Source organism: Nerophis lumbriciformis, linkage group LG15 (genome assembly GCF_033978685.3).
Source record: "Nerophis lumbriciformis linkage group LG15, RoL_Nlum_v2.1, whole genome shotgun sequence".
Taxonomy (NCBI): Eukaryota; Metazoa; Chordata; class Actinopteri; order Syngnathiformes; family Syngnathidae; genus Nerophis; species Nerophis lumbriciformis.
In genome coordinates this window covers 1,769,153-1,790,864 of record NC_084562.2, presented here as the reverse complement: position 1 = coordinate 1,790,864, position 21,712 = coordinate 1,769,153, and the positions used below count along the sequence as shown (strand labels likewise).

Sequence of the window (21,712 nt, the reverse complement as noted above, 5' to 3'; positions counted from 1 at the left end):
GTGCCCGCAGTGTTTTCCTTCCGTTGCCTTGGTTTCGAGTTGTGCGTACTCAATTAAAAAGACAAAACGGAGACTTAGTTACCAATGTGAGGTCCTTGTTTGGGCACGTGATTCCGCTGAATGATACGCGAGAAAACTGTAACCTACTGTCGTTTGTTAGGCACAATGTTAAGACGACGTTCAAAAATTGGGACATTTTGAGTACATTTCACATACGGTACCAATTCTCGTTACATGGGAATCTATGATTTAACATTTATTATTGAGCTACTAATAATAACTGTGCTGTCCAGTTATTTTTTCGTGTTTTTTTTTACACTGCTGAGTTTCATTAGCAAGTGACTTTGTATGTATTTGCAATTCCAAGACGTTAGATGGCACTAGGGTAAATACTATGGTGTATTGATTAGCCAGTAAGTAGTCTTTGCCATTAAGCTGAATGTCTAGGCTTTTGTTGAGCTTTTGTTGAGCTTTGTTGTGTTTATACTGTAACTGTTGTATTTATTACACACCATCTGTTTGATTGTAAAATGCATCTTCGTTTAAGTTTTCATCACCAAATTTGGTGGTGTTGAAATCGCCATGTAAAATCGCTATTGCTAATTAGGAGCACGTATATGGTACAGCCAATGTAAATTAGCATCCAGCTATTGCATTTTGGAAAAGTGGAAACGTAATGTATGTTCGAGTGTTTTTTAGCAGGCATGTTTGCTTTGTTTGCATGAAACAATTGCAACATTACTTAAGAGGCAGTCCGGCTGAGTCAGGCCTGTGTGCTGCTTGAGTGCTCGTTTCCCCACCAAGTGTTTAAGCCAGAGGCAAGTCTGCAACCGGACGTGACAACAAAGGTATCTAAATATGGAACCGTTCGATTTTAAGTGAATCAATACCCCGTAGTGCTGGCGGAATTCAGTTGTGCCTATAGAACAGGGGTGTCCAAACTTTTACACTTTGCATGTAAAGTAACAATGTATATATATATATATATATATATATATATATATATATATATATATATATATATATATATATATATATATATATATATACTCACCTGTATAGACTATATACAGTGTATATATGTATATATATATATACAAATATTTATGTATATATTTATATATATATATATATATATATATATATATATATATATATATATATATATATATATATGTATGTATATATATATATATATATATATATATATATATATATATATATATATATATATATATATATATATATATGTATGTATATATATATATATATATATATATATATATATATATATATATATATATGTATGTATATATATATATATATATATATATATATATATATATATATATATATATATATATATATATATATATATATATATATATATATGGTCAAGGTTTCTGTGGTTTATCCGTTATGCAGGGAAACCTGTGAAACAGGCTTGTAGGGATGAAATAGCCTCTGTGTTTTGTTCCTGACCTAACGTGTATAAATATATATATATATATATATATATATATATATATATATATATATATATATATATATATATATATATATATATATATATATACAAACCCCATTTCCATATGAGTTGGGAAATTGTGTTAGATGTAAATATAAACGGAATACAATGATTTGCAATTCCTTTTCAACCCATATTCAATTGAATGCACTACAAAGACAAGATATTTGATGTTCAAACCCATAAACTTAATTTTTTTTTGCAAATAATAATTAACTTAGAATTTCATGGTTGCAACACATGCCATAGTAGTTGGGAAAGGGCATGTTCACCACTGTGTTACATCACCTTTTCTTTTAACAACACTCAATAAACGATTGGGAACTGAGGAAACTAATTGTTGGAGCTTTGAAAGTGGAATTCTTTCCCATTCTTGTTTTATGTAGAGTTTCAGTCGTTCAACAGTCCGGGGTCTCCGCTGTCGTATTTTACGCTTCATAATGCGACACACATTTTTGATGGGAGACAGGTCTGGACTGCAGGCGGACCAGGAAAGTACCCGCACTCTTTTTTTTACTAAGTCACGCTGTTGTAACACGTGCTGAATGTGGCTTGGCATTGTCTCGCTGAAATAAGCAGGGGCGTCCATGAAAAAGACGGCGCCTAGGTGGCAGCATATGTTGTTCCAAAACCTGTATATACCTTTCAGCATTAATGGTGCCTTCAAAGATGTGTAAGTTACCCATGCCTTGGGCACTAATGCACCCCCATACCATCACAGATGCTGGCTTTTGAACTTTGCGTCGATAACAGTCTGGATGTTTCCCTTCCCCTTTGGTCCGGATGACACGATGTCGAATATTTCCAAAAACTATTTGAAATGTGGACTCGTCAGACCACAGAACACTTTTCCACTTTGCATTAGTCCATCTTAGATGATCTCGGCCCCAGAGAAGCCGGCAGCGTTTCTGGATGTTGTTGATAAATGGCTTTCGCTTTGCATAGTAGAGCTTTAACTTGCACTTACAGATGTAGCGACCAACTGTATTTAGTGACAGTGGTTTTCTGAAGTGTTCCTGAGCCCATGTGGTGATATCCTTTCGAAATTGATGTTGGTTTTTGATACAGTGCCGTCTGAGGGATCGAAGGTCACTGTCATTCAATGTTGGTTTCCGGCCATGCCGCTTACGTGGAGTGATTTCTCCAGATTCTCTGAACCTTTTGATGACATTATGGACCGTAGATGTTGAAATCCCTAAATTTCTTGCAATTGCACTTTGAGAAACGTTGTTTTTAAACTGTTTGACTATTTGCTCACGCAGTTGTGTACCTCGCCCCATCCTTTCTTGTGAAAGACTGAGCATTTTTTTGGAAGCTGTTTTTATACCCAATCATGGCACCCACCTGTTCCCAATTAGCCTGTACACCTGTGGGATGTTCCAAATAAGTGTTTGATGAGCATTCCTCAACTTTATCAGTATTTATTGCCACCTTTCCCAACTTCTTTGTCATGTGTTGCTGGCATCAAATTCTAGAGTTAATGATTATTTGCAAAAAAAAAAAAGTTTATCAGTTTGAACATCAAATATGTTGTGTTTGGAGCATATTCAACTGAATATGGATTGAAAATGATTTGCAAATCATTGTATTCCATTTATATTTACATCTAACACAATTTCCCAACTCATATGGAAACGGGGTTTGTGTGTGTATATATATATATATATATATATATATATATATATATATATATATATATATATATATATATATATATATATATATATGTCTTAATAAGGTTATCCAAAAAATAGTGCTCGATACCGTAGTAGAGCGCAATATATGTATGTGTGGGAAAAAAATCTCAAGACTATTTAATCTCTACAGGCCTGTTTCATGAGGGGGGGTACCCTCAATCATCAGGAGATTTTTTTTTCTCTTTTTTTCTTTTTTCTTTTTTTTTTCTCCTGATGATTGAGGGTACCCCCACTCATGAAACAGGCCTGTAGAGATGAAATAGTCTTGTGATTTTTTTCCCACACATACATATATATATATATATATATATATATATATATATATATATATATATATATATATATATATATATATATATATATATATATATATCAGAGGTGTGGACTCGAGTCACATGACTTGGACTCGAGTCAGACTCGAGTCATGAATTTGATGACTTTAGACTCGACTTGACAAAATGTAAAAAGACTTGCAACTCGACTTAGACTTTAACATCAATGACTTGTGACTTCACTTGGACTTGAGCCTTTTGAATTGACATGACTTGACATGACTTGACATGACTTGCTACTTTCCCCAAAATCCAAAGATGAAAAAGTTATTCGGGAGCGCTCCGTATTTTTCATTGTGTACTTGTCTATCAGCGTTGTGTGTGTCAGCTGGTGTGCTCTGAGTACAACAGCCAATCAAATTAGATCTACTTTGTTTTCATCACACAGCATTCATCCAATCAAATTGCAGGACAACCAACGAAGAAGACATGTCCAAACCACACGCCAGTGAACAAAAAATGATACCTAAAATAATTTTGTTTGGGTATAAAAATTACGAGGTGGTCAACACAAAACGGTTTGCAGTATGCAACACATGGGGTTCGAAAATTACTGATGGAGAGGCAACAACTTCCAACTTCGTCCGGCATTTGAAGTTGCACAAAGAACGGTAAGTTTTGAATGTAAGATAATGTTTATTGGCTAAGTAACGTGACTTTTATTTGCAGTGTAGTTAAATCAGTGAGGCTGTAAACTCACTGCTAACGTTATAACGTTATTGCAAACACGGGAATCTGTTGCAGTTCACTACCTTATTCATACTTTTTGTTCAGTGATTTTTTTAAGCAGGGTTACGTTAGTCAATATATCACACGTAACGTTAGACGGCGGTCAGCAGCACCGCGTATTTTAGCCACCTAAAAAAAGACAAAAATAGTAAAATAAAGGTCAGTTAAAATGTATACTATATTATGAATATGTGTACCGTTTTAGCTAGCTTTCTGAAATACTGTTGGTTGTTTACCTAAGTGGTCCCCAACCACCGGGCCGCGGCCCGGTACTGGTCCGTGGATCGATTGGTATCGGGCCGCACAAGAAATACTCTTTTTTTTTTTTTTAATTAAATCAACATAAAAAACACAAAAAACACTTACAAGTACTGCACCAACCCCAAAAAACTCTCTCCCCCCTTTTGTTCTGGGCATTGAACATGAAGACTCTTCCTTCACTGTTCCGAGTGGCCATGAGAGTCTTGGCAGTGCCTGCCTCCAGTGCTCCAGTGGAGCGAGTTTTCAGCCATGGTGGCATCATACTACGCCCACATCGTGCACAAATGACTGACAGACTCTTGGCTAATTTGGTCTTTTGCAAATGCAATGCAGCATAGGGCCCCGACATATAAAAAGTACAACTTTTTTGTTATGTTCACGTATATGTCATGTTTTTTCAATGTTAACACTTTTGTACAAATAAGTACATTTGCACTTTATTTTTCAATGTGTTTGTTCTGTAAAGGAATGAGTTAATGTTTAAAATGACTGGTTAATAGTGCTATTATAAAGTGCAATGTCAGCACAATTTTCTTTCCTGCAATTTAAAATGCACTTGTTTTAATAAATAAATACAGCGTTTGAAAAGCATACACAATCTGTGTTAATATATTAGTCTGTGGTTAAAAGGACTTGAAAGGACTCGAAACTCAAAATGCAGGACTTAGGACTTGACTTGAGACTTTCCAGTCTTGACTTTGGACTTGACTCGGGGCTTGCCTGTCTTGACTCGGGACTTGACTCGGACTGGAGGGCAAAGACTTGAGACTTACTAGTGACTTGCAAAACAATGACTTGGTCCCACCTCTGATACATATATATATATATATATATATATATATGTATATAAATATTTATATATATATAGCCATTATATATTAATGTAAAGGATATGTAATTATTATAATTAGATATTAAGCATATGTGAAAGTTTGACTCCTACCTTGTTTACTTCCATGACAACTTCCTTAAAGTTTTGTGATCAATCAGAAATATCAAGCACCTGAAATGAGCTAAACACAGATAAGTGTGGAGTGTTTTGTATTTTTTCCCATCACGCATAGCAGGGAAAATAAATGGGTGTAATTTTGAATTATGTGTTTTGATTGGACATTTTTTTATAGTAACAACAGAATTCAGTGAGCAGGTTGCCATATGAGTTGGGAAATTGTGTTAGATGTAAATATAAATGGAATACAATGATTTGCAAATCATTTTCAACCCATATTCAGTTGAATATGCTACAAAGACAACATATTTGATGTTCAAACTGATAAACATTTTTTGTTTGCAAATAATCATTAACTTTAGAATTTGATGCCAGCAACACGTGACAAAGAAGTTGGGAAAGGTGGCAATAAATACTGATAAAGTTGAGGAATGCTCATCAAACACTTATTTGGAACATCCCACAGGTGAACAGGCAAATTGGGAACAAGTGGGTGCCATGATTGGGTATAAAAGTAGATTCCATGAAATAGTCAGTCATTCACAAACAAGGATGGGGCGAGGGTCACCACTTTGTCAACAAATGCATGAGCAAATTGTTGAACAGTTTAAGAAAAACCTTTCTCAACCAGCTATTGCAAGGAATTTAGGGATTTCACCATCTACGGTCCGTAATATCATCAAAACGTTCAGAGAATCTGGAGAAATCACTGCATGTAAGCAGCTAAGCCCATGACCTTGGATCCCTCAGGCTGTACTGCATCAACAAGCGAAATCAGTGTGTAAAGGATATCACCACATGGGCTCAAGAACACTTCAGAAACTCACTGTCAGTAACTACAGTTGATCGCTACATCTGTAAGTGCAAGTTAAAACTCTCCTATACAAGGCAAAAACCGTTTATCAACAACACCCAGAAACGCCGTCGGCTTCGCTGGGCCTGAGCTCATCTAAGATGGACTGATACAAAGTAGAAAAGTGTTCTGTGGTCTGACGAGTCCACATTTCAAATTGTTTTTGGAAACTGTGGACGTCATGTCCTCCGGACCAAAGAGGAAAAGAACCATCCGGATTGTAATAGGCGCAAAGTTGAAAAGCCAGCATCTGTGATGGTATGGGGGTGTATTAGTGCCCAAGACATGGGTAACTTACACATCTGTGAAGGCGCCATTAATGCTGAAACGTACGTACAGGTTTTGGAGCAACATATGTTGCCATCCAAGCAACGTTACCATGGACGCCCCTGCTTATTTCAGCAAGACAATGCCAAGCCACGTGTTACATCAACGTGGCTTCATAGTAAAAGAGTGCGGGTACTAGACTGGCCTGCCTGTAGTCCAGACCTGTCTCCCATTGAAAATGTGTGGTGCATTATGAAGTCTAAAATACCACAACGGAGACCCTCGAACTGTTGAACAATTTAAGCTGTACATCAAGCAAGAATGGGAAAGAATTCCACCTGAGAAGCTTTAAACATGTGTCTCCTCAGTTCTCAAACGTTTACTGAGTTGTTAAAAGGAAATGTCATGTAACACAGTGGTGAACATGCCCTTTCCTAACTACTTTGGCATGTGTTGCAGCCATGAAATTATAAGTTAATTATTATTTGCAAAAGAAAATAAAGTTTATGAGTTTGAACATCAAATATATTGTCTTTGTAGTGCATTCAATTTAATATGGGTTGAAAAGGATTTGCAAATCATTGTATTCCGTTTATATTTACATCTAACACAATTTCCCAACTCATATGGAAACGGGGTTTGTAAATGGGTTATACTTGTTTAGTGCTTTTCTACCTTCAAGGTACTCAAAGCACTTTGACACTATTTCCACATTCACCCATTCACACACTGATGGCAGGAGCTGCCATGCAAGGCCCTAACCACGACCCATCAGGAGCAAGGGTGAAGTGTCTTGCTCAAGGACACAACGGATGTGACGAGGTTGGTAGAAGATGGGGGATTGAACCAGGAACCCTCAAGTATGCTGGCACGGCCACTCTCCCAACCGCGCCACGCCGTCCCCACTTAGCTTAGTTTATTTTGGTGAAACGATGGCGCCACAAGCGGGCTGGTGTGAAAACGTGACAGGCTTGCTTTCATGCTACTTGAAACTTTAATAGGATTTCTAAACTAATCTTCAGTTATTTTCCGACTACGGTGAGCAGCAGAGAAACTTGAATGATGGCTCTCACCCAAACGCTGCTACTGTGTGTCCACCACTGAGTGCCACCAGAAGGCGTACAAAGCATGTTGTGACAGTGACGGGCAGTCGTCATAGTTTTTTAAAAGAGACACGCAAAGCAATCATCAGGCACCTGCCACCCAAATACAACCCCCACTTATACCTCGCCTTATCACAACATAACATAGTAATAGCAGTATTTATATATATAGCAGTATTTAGGTATTTTACACCCAAAATGCAAACGCCATCCATATTTTAGTCTCATATTATTAATTTTATTAGGTGACTTACTTCTGTGGCTGCCATTTTTCTCCATCTGCTTGGATGTTACACACATTGCAAGCTCCTGACTGCACATGTACTAAATGGATTGTGTGGTGTTTTAAGGTTTTTCAGTGGCAATGAATACATGCTGATAAGATCCTACTATACGGAGAAGGATACCTTTTGGATAAAAGGAAACATTTTCTTTAATACCCGTGTCCTCAACGCCAAGAGCTATTTGTAATCTCAACAAAATGGGCAGGCAATATGTCAACAGACACATGTTTATGCACAGGTGGTTTTCTATAATCTATAGATGAATAATGGAAGAACATTGATTCTATACCTAATTCTATTTTTCTTGTCTAATTTCCTCTGCACAGTATATGTTCCTACCCCTGCCAGGAGAACATTCATTTTTTTAAGAGCAGGCTTAAGACCCACCTTTTTGATTTGGCTTTTACCTGATATTAATTATTTTATTGAAGTAATTTGTATTTAACTTTTTATCCTATTAGTTATGCAATATTTTATTTAGTTCTATTTATGTATTATTTATTTACTGTACATATATATACATACAATACATATATGTTTTTTTTTTTCTATTAATCTTCATATGTCTTACTTGTATTTTATTATTTATCTCTACTCATGGTTCTTACTATTTTACAAGTTTTATTATTTTTATTTTCCAACATTCCTAAGATGAGCCATCTGCTTCAGGGGTTATCGGCCGTGCTTGTGGGGGCGCTTTTATGGTCAGCGTCCTGGTGGCCATGGTCTGATGACCTCCCGGTGCAGATGGCTCCTGTGATTGTGTTTACTCACATGTCTCCTCTGTACTCAGCCATGCAATCATTTGTTCATATAGTTCATATGTGTGTGTGTTGTGTGTGTGTGTTTGTGTTTGGTATCTGTGTCCGTGCGTACGTATGTGATAATGGGGGATATGGGTCACTGGGGTATTGTTTTAACTTTGTAAAGCACTTTGCGTTGCACTTCTTTTATATTATGAAAAGTGCTTTAAAGTTTGATTGATTAATTGATTGATGTCATTTTGCCATGATTTGTCTGTCAGTCGTAGTTAGTTAGCAAAATCATTCAAAAAGGAAAAAGTTGCAGTTTTCATGAAACCTTCGGGAAATGTCCGAAATGGTACAAGAAACAAGTCATTATTTTTTGGCTGACCCCGTTAATTACTAGTAGGTTATCTTACGTTTACGTTACAAACTTCTGTGTGCGTATGCGTACGACTCCGCCTCCACCCACAGAGCGAAAGACAGAGGACGACTGATAAAATGCATATTCATTTAACATTCAAGAAATGACAGAAGATGATTACATTTTGAAATCAGGACTTTTTTTGCAGTAGCCTACAGTAGTCTGACCTCCCTGGGTGCTTTTCTAGTTATATACTATCCATCAATCAAAACTTTATTTAAACAACACTTTTCACCCGCCAAGGCTGCCCTTTGTCACCGGTTCTGTTCATAACTTTTATGGACAGAATTTCTAGGCGCAGTCAAGGCGTTCAGGGGATCCAGTTTGGTGGCTGCAGAATTAGGTCTCTGCTTTTTGCAGACGATGTGGTCCTGATGGCTTCATCTGGCCAGGATCTTCAGCTCTCACTGGATCGGTTTTGCAGCCGAGTGTGAAGCGACTGGGATGAGAATCAGCACCTCCAAGTCCGAGTCCATGGTTCTCGCCCGGAAAAGGGTGGAGTGCCATCTCCGGGTTGGGGAGGAGACCCTGCCCAAGTGGAGGAGCTCAAGTACCTAGGAGTCTTGTTCACGAGTGAGGGAAGAGTGGATCGTGAGATTGACAGGCGGATCGGTGCAGCGTCTCCAGTAATGCGGACGCTGTATCGATCCGTTGTGGTGGAGAAGGAGCTGAGCCGGAAGGCAAAGCTCTCAATTTACCGGTCGATCTACGTTCCCATCCTCACCTATGGTCATGAGCTTTGGGTTATGACCGAAAGGTGCAAGCGGCCGAAATGAGTTTCCTCCGCCGGGTGGCGGGGCTCTCCCTTTGAGATAGGGTGAGAAACTCTGCCATCCAGGGGGGAACTCAAAGTAAAGCCGCTGCTCCTCCACATCGAGAGTAGCCAGATGAGGTGGTTCAGGCATCTGGTCAGGATGCCACCCAAACGCCTGTCTAGGGAGGTGTTTAGGGCACATCCAACCGGTAGGAGGCCACGGGGAAGACCCAGGACACGTTGGGAAGACTATGTCTCCCGGCTGGCCTGGGAACGCCTCGGGATCCCCCGGGAGGAGCTGGACGAAGTGGCTGGGGAGAAGAAGGTCTGGGTTTCCCTGCTTAGGCTGCTGCCCCCGCGACCCGACCTCGGATAAGCGGAAAAAGATGGATGGATGGACTTTTCATCAACAGAAAAATACAATTATTGACAGCAATCGTTGCTTGGCAACCGGGTTTAGTGGAATTTCAAAGAAAAGTTGTGACTTTGAGAGAGGATTGACATATTCAGGAGTTTGAAAACTGATTATAAAATGTAATTATTACATATGCTGAGCATCAGACACAAAACATTTTGTGACACCGATACTGAACAATGATTACGAACATGACGCAGAAAACATGCAGTGCCCTAAACACCTCCCTAGCCGTTATGGTTTTTAAGTTAATCTAAAATACATTTTTTGACTAGAGATGTCCTCCAGCGCCCCTTGTCGAAACCATCCCAAACTTGTCCCATTTGTTTGCGCTATGTTTGCGCTGCAAAATGTTTTGCTTGTGCCATTACAGTTTTTCAGGTATTAAGGTTTCATGGTTTTTATTATTCATAACCAGCCCTTTAACCATGTCAACGTGCTTGTCTGTATCAGGTTTGAACTGCAAAACACTTTCTATGTGGTGGAAATTTACTGTCTGGAATTCATACAACCACACAATACTCACAAAATAGTTAAATGTTCTTACATTTTCTTTTTTGAAATATTGTACTATACTCTAAACAAGTTTAAATCAATACTTTACTCTGATTTTGCATGACATTCCATGTTCCATGTCAAATACAAATAGACGACATAGACATGTATTACAAAAGGTGGCAAGAAATAATTCAAAATTGAATAAAGCTACATATGTTCTGGACCAAAAATCCCCCCGTATTCTCTACTGCTCGCCAGTGTTACCATAACTGAGTTACTTTGTAGACATATGGAAAATAACAAAAGTATATTTTATTCATTAACTGCGTTACAAAAAAGGTCAGTTAGAATAATAATTTGGGTTTTAAATAATATTTACATAAACCTTTTGTTTATTGAAACACAAATGTATTGAAAATATTCATTCATTTAGTGAATTTGCAAACAGCTAAAATTATGCACAAAGCACTCATGAATGTACAGCATTTCTTCTCAACAAAAGAGGAGAAATATAACCTCAGAGGAAAGAATCATTTAAAACATTTGTATGCACATACAACACTTAAAACCTTTAGCATACAGTATCGGTATGTGGAATTAAACTGGAATGGATTAGGGAAAGAAGTCAAACAATGGACTAATTTGATCAAGTTCAAGAAACTGTTCAAACTCAAAGTATTTACAAAGTACAAGGAAGAAGAAACCTGATAAAAATCTTGAACCTTATTAAAAATGAGATAATCTCATACATTTTATGATGCAAAAAAACAACTATTTATTTATTTGTATTACAGATTGAGCACAATAAGTGCACAAATAAATGTCTTAGCAATTGCTATGAAACGGAAAAGAGGTAGAATTAAATAAGGTCTGCGTCTTCCCACTCCTCTTCAGGCATGTTGGAATGAGAAACTAGGAATATGTGATGTACCAAATTGAAACTGTACGCATGTTCCAATTTAAACTGTTTAAACTGTCATGGGCAAAATATTAAAGCACAACTAAACACACACTGGAGACACAAACGCAGGTAATAATACAGCAAGTACTGGTTTTTCTTGCAAAAAAGGTTGCACTTTTTCTCACCAGCAGCCTTATTCATATCACAGCATCCTGTTGCCTCTGGGACCTCCAGTGTCAGCACCACAATTAACAAGAGATATATGCATCCTTCCATGCATACCAGTGATATTCAAAGTGATGGTATATACTAAACACATGCCTTCTTCTGTTGAGGTATCACTGTTTCACAGTGGATAAATAATGCATATCGCTCAAATGCGGCATGAGCGCTAAATGCAGAATTCCCCCAGAATTCATCACTATAAGGCACCATCTGGTATTTTTACAACATTCAAAAACTAAGTCTTAATCTGTTGTATTTTACGGTGGTCCGTCAGGACGCCACTGCCGCCACCCTTCCAACCTCACTGTTTACGATGCATGCCTGCAGACTCTGAACTTGGGCTGGTCACTGTTCACTGCTTGCACACAGCTCTCACATTCACGCCAAAACACTGATGGAGACCCGTGGATGTGATTATGCTGATGGTGATGATGAAGAGCCATCTCACCTTTGAATGTGTGTGAGCTTGGATCGCCCGTCCTGCTTGTGAGGGAAGCGTGGAGCTGAAACTTCCGACTCTCCGGTGCCGTTTGGCGAAACCTCCCCTCTCTTCATCTCTCGCTCTCCCACTGCTCCCCCTCCTCTTTTCTTTTCAATCTGCTCTCCCCCTCCTTGCTCTTTTGCCCATCACCCATTGTTCCATCTGCTCTTTCTCTCTTTTTCTATCTTCTGTTCACACACCTCCAATCTCCCACCCTCACACGATATGGTATGGTGGGTTGTAATGTGATTAGATGTTTTTAGAGGTGCAATGCGCATACTGCAGTGATGCTCCTGATTTAATGCACGCACATACTCCCAGTCTGTGTGCATGTTAGAGAGAGTGTTTGTTGTAGCTGGATTTATATCGCAGCTAACTTCCTTCTTCTTTCTCATCCCAAGAAGTCATCATCTTCTTTTACTTGTCATGACGCAGATAGAAAATACATGTTATGCATTTGAAATGAAATCCTATCCAACCACGTTTCCCTTCATAATCATATTCAAATTTGACAGTCTGTTGCAGAGTCACATGCATGAGCACTGAACCCCTCCTGTGCTTTGCTTTTCAGGGGCGCTGGCATTTAGCAGACTGCCGCGCTCTTTTGCATCTGATCTTCCCGCAGGCTTTTAGGCAAACTGCTGTGCTTTGTGTTCCGGCCAACACACAGAAATAGATTTAAGGAGTGGGCAGCGCAGCTCTGCAGTAAGGCTGAACTGTCACGATAGGCTTAGCCGGAGTAGGACCCGAACGCAGAGCAAAAATAAAAAGAATAATAACAAAAGGCAAACTCCAAAAGGAATGAGGGAAAATAACTAAGGATGCACACAATAGGTGTGAAGAAAGACAAATTGCACACAAAAGGTGTGGAGAGGAAACATTTACCACTCCACGGCAATGCAGGGACAGAGCCACAGGAAAACAAAAATCATGAGTGGAGCGAAAGCAGAGAAGATGAACACGTTCTGAAGGGTGAACCATCAGGAATCTACTGGCGCTGAGTGAACTTGGAGAGCTTAAGTAGACAGGAAGAAATTAGTATCAGGTGTGTGCCGCAGGTGGCTCCGCCCCGTGACCCAGAAACCGGGCACTGCAACAAAAAGCAGACAGGTGACAGCAGAGCTGCCAAATCATGACATAAATGCATCTGCTCTCGACAAGGAATAAGGAAACCACCACAAACTGACACAAAGTTGGGACATTCTCATGAATTTTGCTTGGTGTTGATCAACAGGATCAAGAAATCAATCATTGATACATTTGGCTTGATCCAACAGACAGCATGGATGACAAAGACGTTGGTTAATAACACAGTACTTGCAGCAAAAGAACAGGTGGCAGAGAAAACTGACTGATCACCACCTAATAATAGAACCTGGATAAGGCTAAGGCTATCAATGTTCAGGCAATGGAAATCAATTGTATCCACTCTCAGCAGTGTATTTGTCTATAAGTAGCAACTACTACAGTGACATAGAAATTCATTAAATCATCGTCACATACTGTCACAATTTCCTCATCACCAATCCCTAGTGCTTGATGTCTGGTGAGTGTGAGACTGACAGAACTTGAGTTCTTTTAATGGATGTCCCGATCGATTGGCCACTGATCAATATCGGCTGATTTTCTTGAAAACGTATGTGATTACGAAAGATGTATACCTTCTACAAGTTTCTGGGTTGGTCCAGGAAGATCATTAAGATTTTGGACTAATGATACTGCTATTGGTATTTATTTTATCCAGCTGACTGTCGTCATTATGACATACTGTCACATTTCGTTCAAGTGTCGCTACTATGCACGGATAGATGATAAATTGATAATTGTCTTGGAAGGATCCCAAATAAGGAAGCAGCACCACACACAAGTTTGGAACACAAAAATATTTTAACCCTAACCCTAACCCTTACCCCAAACGCACGCACGCTAATAAGAATTTGTGTCGGTTTGAAGTGAACGTCTCTTAACTCACGACCGTTAGTACTACACACTTCATCAACCATCCTCTATGCAATCCAGTAATCCACAAGCCAATATTTATCCACTATTATTTTAAGAGTTATTATAAGGGTAAGCAGTACAAAATGGATGGATGAGTATGCTGAGTGCAATTGTAGTGAATAGAAACTGTGTGGGCCTTACAAGACGATGACATAACATCGCACCTTGCACATGCAAACATAATTGACTTGTATAAAACAGAAAACGCAGGTGTTGATAAAATACTTCCCTGTTGTGAGATGTTATATCATGATGTTGCTGCTGCACAACCTCTTGTGCTAATACAAATGCAAATAAAAAATAAATGTTTTCACTTTACACAAATTACATACAGTACCGGTTAGAGTACTGATTAATACCGGTATTGATCGGGAATATTGACACTGGTATCGATAAAATGTTAACGATATACATCACTAGTGATTGCTATTGACAATTAAAGGCCTACTGAAATGCGATTTTCTTATTTAAACGGGGATAGCAGGTCCATTCTATGTGTCATACTTGATCATTTCGCGCTATTGCCATTTTTTGCTGAAAGGATTTAGTAGAGAACATCGACGATAAAGTTCGTAACTTTTGGTCGCTGATAAAAAAGCCTTGCCTCTACCGGAAGTAGCAGACGAGTAGCGTGACGTCACAGGTTGTGGAGCTCCTCACATCTGCACATTGTTTACAATCATGACCACCAGCAGCGAGAGCGATTCGGACCGAGAAAGCGACGATTTCCCCATTAATTTGAGCAAGGATGAAAGATTTGTGGATGAGGAAAGTGAGAGTGAAGGACTAGAGGGCAGTGGGAGCGATTCAGATAGGGAAGATGCTGTGAGAGGTGGGTGGGACCTGATATTCAGCTGGGAATGACTAAAACAGTAAATAAACACAAGACATATATATATACTCTATTAGCCACAACACAACCAGGCTTATATTTAATATGCCACAAATTAATAACACATAACAAACACCTCCCCCCTCCCGTCCATATAACCCGTCAATACAACTCAAACACCTGCACAACACACTCAATCCCACAGCCCAAAGTACCGTTCACCTCCCCAAAGTTCATACAGCACATATATTTCCCCAAAGTCCCCAAAGTTACGTACGTGAGACTTTTTGAGACTTTTATTAGTAGGTTGCACAGTGAAGTACATATTCCGTACAATTGACCACTAAATGGTAACACCCGAATAAGTTTTTCAACTTGTTTAAGTCGGGGTCCACTTAAATTGATTCATGATACAGATATATACTATCATCATAATACAGTAATCACACAAGATAATCATCAGGGTGTATACATTGAATTATTTACGTGACATGCACATAGCGGCACGCACGTACGGGCAAGCGATCAAATGTTTGGAAGCGTATCCAACTCAAAGTCCTCCTGGTAAGAGTCTCTGTTGTCCCAGTTCTCCACAGGCCAATGGTAAAGCTTGACTGTCATCTTTCGGGAATGTAAACAATGAAACACCGGCCGTGTTTGTGTTGCTAAAGTCGGCCGCAATATACCGCTTCCCTCCTACAGCTTTCTTCTTTGCTGTCTCCATTGTTCATTGAACAAATTGCAAAAGATTCACCAAAACAGATGTCCAGAATACTGTGGAATTTTGCGATGAATTAGATGACTTAATAGCTGGCCATCATGCTGTCTCAAAATGTCCTCCACAATCCGCGACGTCACGCGCTGACGTCATCATACCGAGACGTTTTCAGCAGGATATTTCGTGCAAAAATTAAAATTGCACTTTAGTAAACTAACCCAGCCGTATTGGCATGTGTTGCAATGTTAAGATTTCATCATTGATATATAAACTATCAGACTGCGTGGTCGGTAGTAGTGGGTTTCAGTCGGCCTTTAATGCCTTACTTGTGACAGTACTATGGAGAAGTAGATGACACTGAGACAAGGGCATCGATAGTTTGAGACGTGTTTATTAAACACAAGATAGTGGAGTGTGTAATTAATCCAAATAAGTATGGTGTGAATATGTATTGTATTTAACTGAGCGTTACCAGGAGTTGTTGAAGGTGCGTGTTGAGCGAGAGGCGGAAGTCCAGGGAGGGCAAGGCAAGCTCGGAGGTCCGTGGGCAAGCGAGAGGTCAAAGGCAGGAGCGAGGCGTCAAGGTTTGTGTCCAGGCGTGAGGTCGAGATCCAGGAAGGCAGCAGGTAGTCCAGAGGGGATCCAGGGAGACGAGACACACAACTCGAAACCAGGAAATGGGGGAACGCTGCTGGATGACGAAACAGGACACATGACGATGAGCACAGAGGAGGGGAAACACAGAGAGAGCGAATGCACATAGAGAGAGCTAGAGACGTGTAGGCTTACTGTACTGAGACTGGTAGCTACGTTCTGGCACTGGAACGCAGGATGAGCTGGCTTATGAAGGGAGTGGAGTCTTCATCAGCGTCAGGTGTGTTGATTTCAGATTGCCTGCAGAGGCGCGGCCGCGGTAGGAGGGGAACGTCCATGGGCATGTCCAGAGTTGCGCCCAGATGATTGAGAGGAGGCAGGAGTGTGAGCCGTAACATTACTATGCCGATTACAAATGCAGATCTCCTCTTGTATTTATTTATATTCTCCCAACTGACAAGCTGTAAGCCAATTGTGTATTTTCATACACTGTGGAGCTGTGCCACTAAGTTAATAGTAATCACCTCTATTACGGCAAATAAACCACATTTCTTGATATCTTAGGTAACATTATCACAGATGGATGAGGGTAAACATGTTACACACTGAGAGAAAACAGGAGCAGGCGTGCTAAATGCTAAGCTAGCCACTAAGATAGCTAGAAAAATAGAATAAGTAAGTTTGAGTTTGAGTTTATTTCTTTAAAAATTGTAGATGTAATTGCGTTGCAGCAGAAAGTAAGCAGTTATTAACAGGAAATTAACAGGTACATTAATAAGAGTCTGGAGGGAGGATAATGTAAAAAAAACTGTCGGTGTGTCAGCATTATTGTGGTCAAAAGTCCACAACATGTAAGGGCAGCTCCATCCATAAATTGGTGGTAATGGTGATATATCAATATAATGTTAAAAAAAACTTAGAGAATACGTTTCTGGACACAGCAGGACTTTTAAGGGCTAACCAGATTTCAATGAGTAATCTTTTTATATCAGTAATAGTAAGTTTTGTTTTTGTTAAACTGTTGCAGTGCAATAGTGCATGACTTTACTAAATCATGCGCTATTTAGCTTGTTTTGCTCAAATAATTGTATGTAATAAAAGAGAATAAGTGTAAAATATTGTGCTGATATTGATAAAAAGTCATTAGCATAAATAAATGGAAAAATTTGCAGTTAATACGTGTGAACGGTATCGGTATTGGTATCGGCCGATCTCCTAGATGGATTGGCAGCACTGATCCCTGATCAAAACACCCCTAGTGTCAGTGTTTTTTTTTTTTTGCATTACATAGCAAGAAAATTTGCTGAAATTCATGTTTTTTTCCACAATTTGTGCATTGTCAAATGTCATCTAGAATAAAACGTAAAGGGATCTTAATAAATGACATTAATATAAAAGTAAATAATCTTAATAAATAACATTTGTTTATTTAATGCTGGATGAAAAACAACAGTAAATGAACCCAAAAGCTCAAGCAAAGAGCTTTTTCTGCCTTTGGAACTTCTCTTAACCATTAAACTATTCGTTCCATAGGGACAAACAGTATCGGAAGCAGTCATAAACAATTATTTAGCCCTACTTTAACCCATCTAGAACTGGGAAAGCATCTGTCATTTTAGATTTTACTTGGCTAGAACACTGCAGATATACAATCTCAAAATGTCATTTTGTGCCCCACTAGAAACTTGTAGACCTGCTATTTTTAACAAAATAAAGTGTTTGAAACTAGCCTACAGAACATTCAAAATAGAACCCATGCTGAAGTGTTCCCTTTGCCCACGATAAGAACACTTGGCATAGGGGCATTTTTACTAGAGAACACTCAGTAAACGTTTGGGAACTGAGGAGATCAATTTTTGAAGCTTTTCAGGTCTTGCTTGATGTACAGCTGAAGTTGTTTAACAGTCTAGAGTCTCCGTTGTCGTATTTTACGCTTAATAATGCGCCACACATTTTCAATGGGAGACAGGCCTGGACTACAGGCAGGCCAGTCTAGTACCCGCACTCTTTTGCCAAGAAGCCACGCTGTTGTAACACATCCCTCGCCCCATCCTTGTTAGTGAATGACTGAGCATTTCATGGAATCTACTTTTATACCCAATCATGCCACACACCTGTTCCCAATTTGCTTGTTCACCTGTGGGATGTTCCAAATAAGTGTTTGAGGAGCATTCCTCAACTTTCTCAGTCTTTTTTGCCACTTGTGCCAGCTTTTTTGAAACATGTTGCAGGCATCAAATTCCAAATTAGCAAATATTTGCAAAAAATAACAAAGTTTACCAGTTCAAACGTTAAGTTTCTTGTCTTTGCAGTCTATTCAATAGGTTGAAAAGGATTTGCAAATCATTGTATTTGTCATGTCTGTGTAATCATGTTTTGTTTTAAGTCATGTTTTGTTTAGTTTCTGGCTTTTCACTCCCTTGTCTTGTTTGCATGATACCCATTAGTTTCACCTGTTCCACGTTTGGACTCATTGTGCACTCTTGTTTGTCACCATAGCAAACATTAGTTTTCACCTGTCACGTCACGCACCTGTTTCACGTTTTGAGTCAGGCACCTGTTTTCGTTAATCATGTCTGTGTTATTTAAGCTTTTCATTTTCTGTTGTTCGTCCTGACGACATCCCTGCATTCTACCCCGCATTCTTACCCCTGTCACACTCTATGTACCTCTGCGCACTTCATGCCATGTCAAGTAAGTTTTGTTTCGATTCATGCCACAGTTAATGTTTTGTTTAATTGTTCATAGTTTCTGCCAATGTGCAAGTTTTGTGTTTATAGTCTAGTTTTGTACTTCCGCCCCTGTGCGCGCTTTTGTTTGATCATTTTCTTTGTAGTTATAGTGTTAAATAAATAATGTATTTACCTTCACGCCATGACTGGTCCAAATGTTCATTTGCACCACGGGAGAACAAACCACGCCACAGTCCAAGTCCTGACGGATGTCGTCAGCAAAAAAGTTTTCCCGCAGGTGACATCACGCCGCCGCCTTGTCATGACGTCACCCCACCCACTGGTGATGACATCAGAGACCAAGATTTTTTTTTAAATTCTGTTAACTTTGTGTATCAGCCACCACCAAAGGACTTTTTTGCCAGAATCAGACACTTCCAGAACATTTTTTCACAGACCCGCTCACTGGGACAGTCCTTGCCCCCCAAGACTTAAGCCCCGCCCCCGTCACAAAATGTTTCTTTTTTTCCGCCCACACAACCCCAGGTGGGGGAAAAACAAATATTTTTTGGACAATTTAGTGGGGAGGATTCTGCCCCCCTCCTGACCTCCCTCCACCCAACCCTAAAAACGGTTCCAGACCGCGGGGAGCGCGTCTGGTATCTGCTCCTTGAGGGGGGGGCTAGGGCTGGGAACTGTACAGGTGGGGTGACTCAGCTTCGCCATGCCAAGCCGCAACCCCCAGCTAGGCTACCTCCACCTGCACCAAAGCTAGCACCTGTAGCTGCTCCACGGCTAGCACCTGTCGCCGCACCAAGGCTAGCACCAGCTCCACCACGCCAAGACCCACCACGCCAAGACCCACCACGCCAAGACCCACCACGCCAAGCTCCGGTACCAGCTCGACGCCAAGTGCCGCCAGTCGCAGCTCCACGACGCCAAGTGCCGCCAGTCGCAGCTCCACGACGCCAAGTGCCGCCAGTCGCAGCTCCACAACGCCAAGTGCCGCCAGTCGCAGCTCCACAACGCCAAGTGCCGCCAGTCGCAGCTCCACGACGCCAAGACCCAAACCAAGACCAAGACCCGCCATGCCAAGACCAAGACCCGCCATGCCAAGACCAAGACCTGCCATGCCAAGACCAAGACCAAGACCCGACATGCCAAGACCAAGACCCGCCATGCCAAGACCAAGACCCGCCATGCCAAGACCAAGACCAAGACCCGCCATGCCAAGACCAAGACCAAGACCCGCCATGCCAAGACCAAGACCCGCCATGCCAAGACCAAGACCCACGCCAAGACCAAGACCTATGCCAAGACCAAGACCCACGCCGAGCTTCGCCGCCTGACGCGCCACGCCGAGCTTCGCCGCCTAACTCACCACGCCAAGCCACGCCTGCCACGATGACGACGCGCCTGCCTCCTCGTCGGCTACGGATATGGCCGCTACCTGGTCGCCCGCCACGCCAAGTTCGCCCACCTCCCAGTCGGCCACGAATGTGGCCAATCCCTGGGCGTCCGCCTCGCCTGCTGCAGCGGCGTTCCACTCGCCGCCGCCACCTAACTCTGCCCCGGTGGATACGGGGACACGTGGTCTGGCGACCCACCGCCATGTCCCCCTCCCGCCCTCCCATGACTCTTGATAATTTTTTTATGGACATCTGGTATCTGTCCTTAAGGGAGAGGCTCTGTCATGTCTGTGTAATCATGTTTTGTTTTAAGTCATGTTTTGTTTAGTTTCTGGCTTTTCACTCCCTTGTCTTGTTTGCATGATTACCCATTAGTTTCACCTGTTCCACGTTTGGACTCATTGTGCACTCTTGTTTGTCACCATAGCACCCATCAGTTTTCACCTGTCACGTCACGCACCTATTTCACGTTTTGAGTCACGCACCTGTTTTCGTTAATCATGTCTGTGTTATTTAAGCTTTTCATTTTCTGTTGTTCGTCCTGACGACATCCCTGCATTCGACCCCGCATTCTTACCCCTGTCACACTCTATGTACCTCTGCGCACTTCATGCCATGTCAAGTAAGTTTTGTTTCGATTCATGCCACAGTTAGTGTTTTGTTTAATTGTTCATAGTTTCTGCCAATGTGCAAGTTTTGTGTTTATAGTCTAGTTTTGTACTTCCGCCCCTGTGCGCGCTTTTGTTTGATCATTTTCTTTGTAGTTATAGTGCTAAATAAATAATGTATTTACTTTCACGCCATGACCAGTCCAATTCACTTGCACCTCGGGAGAACAAACCAAGCCAAAGTCCAAGTCATGACAGTATTCTGTTTTTATTTACACAACATGCCAATTTCACTGGTTTTGGGTTTTGTAGTTCTGCTGATATCGTATCTGATAATATCGGTATCGGCCAATAATCAAGGCTCCAATATCAGTTTCATATCGTGACATCCCTATAGTTGACACAATCATTGATGGCATGTCCACAAGGCTTGT

At 40.5% G+C, this 21,712-nt stretch overlaps 1 protein-coding gene across 1 annotated transcript in view; it reads right to left on the bottom strand.

The window, feature by feature from the left end:
- Nucleotides 1–12,570, bottom strand: part of LOC133616029 (complement C1q tumor necrosis factor-related protein 4-like) — an 83,823-nt gene extending 71,253 nt beyond the window's left edge. Inside the window, exon 1 of the mRNA XM_061975013.2 lies at nt 12,412–12,570. Coding sequence (XP_061830997.1) covers nt 12,412–12,518 — 107 coding nt within the window. The 5' untranslated portion in view covers nt 12,519–12,570. The remainder of the gene's footprint in view (nt 1–12,411) is intronic.
- Nucleotides 12,571–21,712: the final 9,142 nt, after the last annotated feature.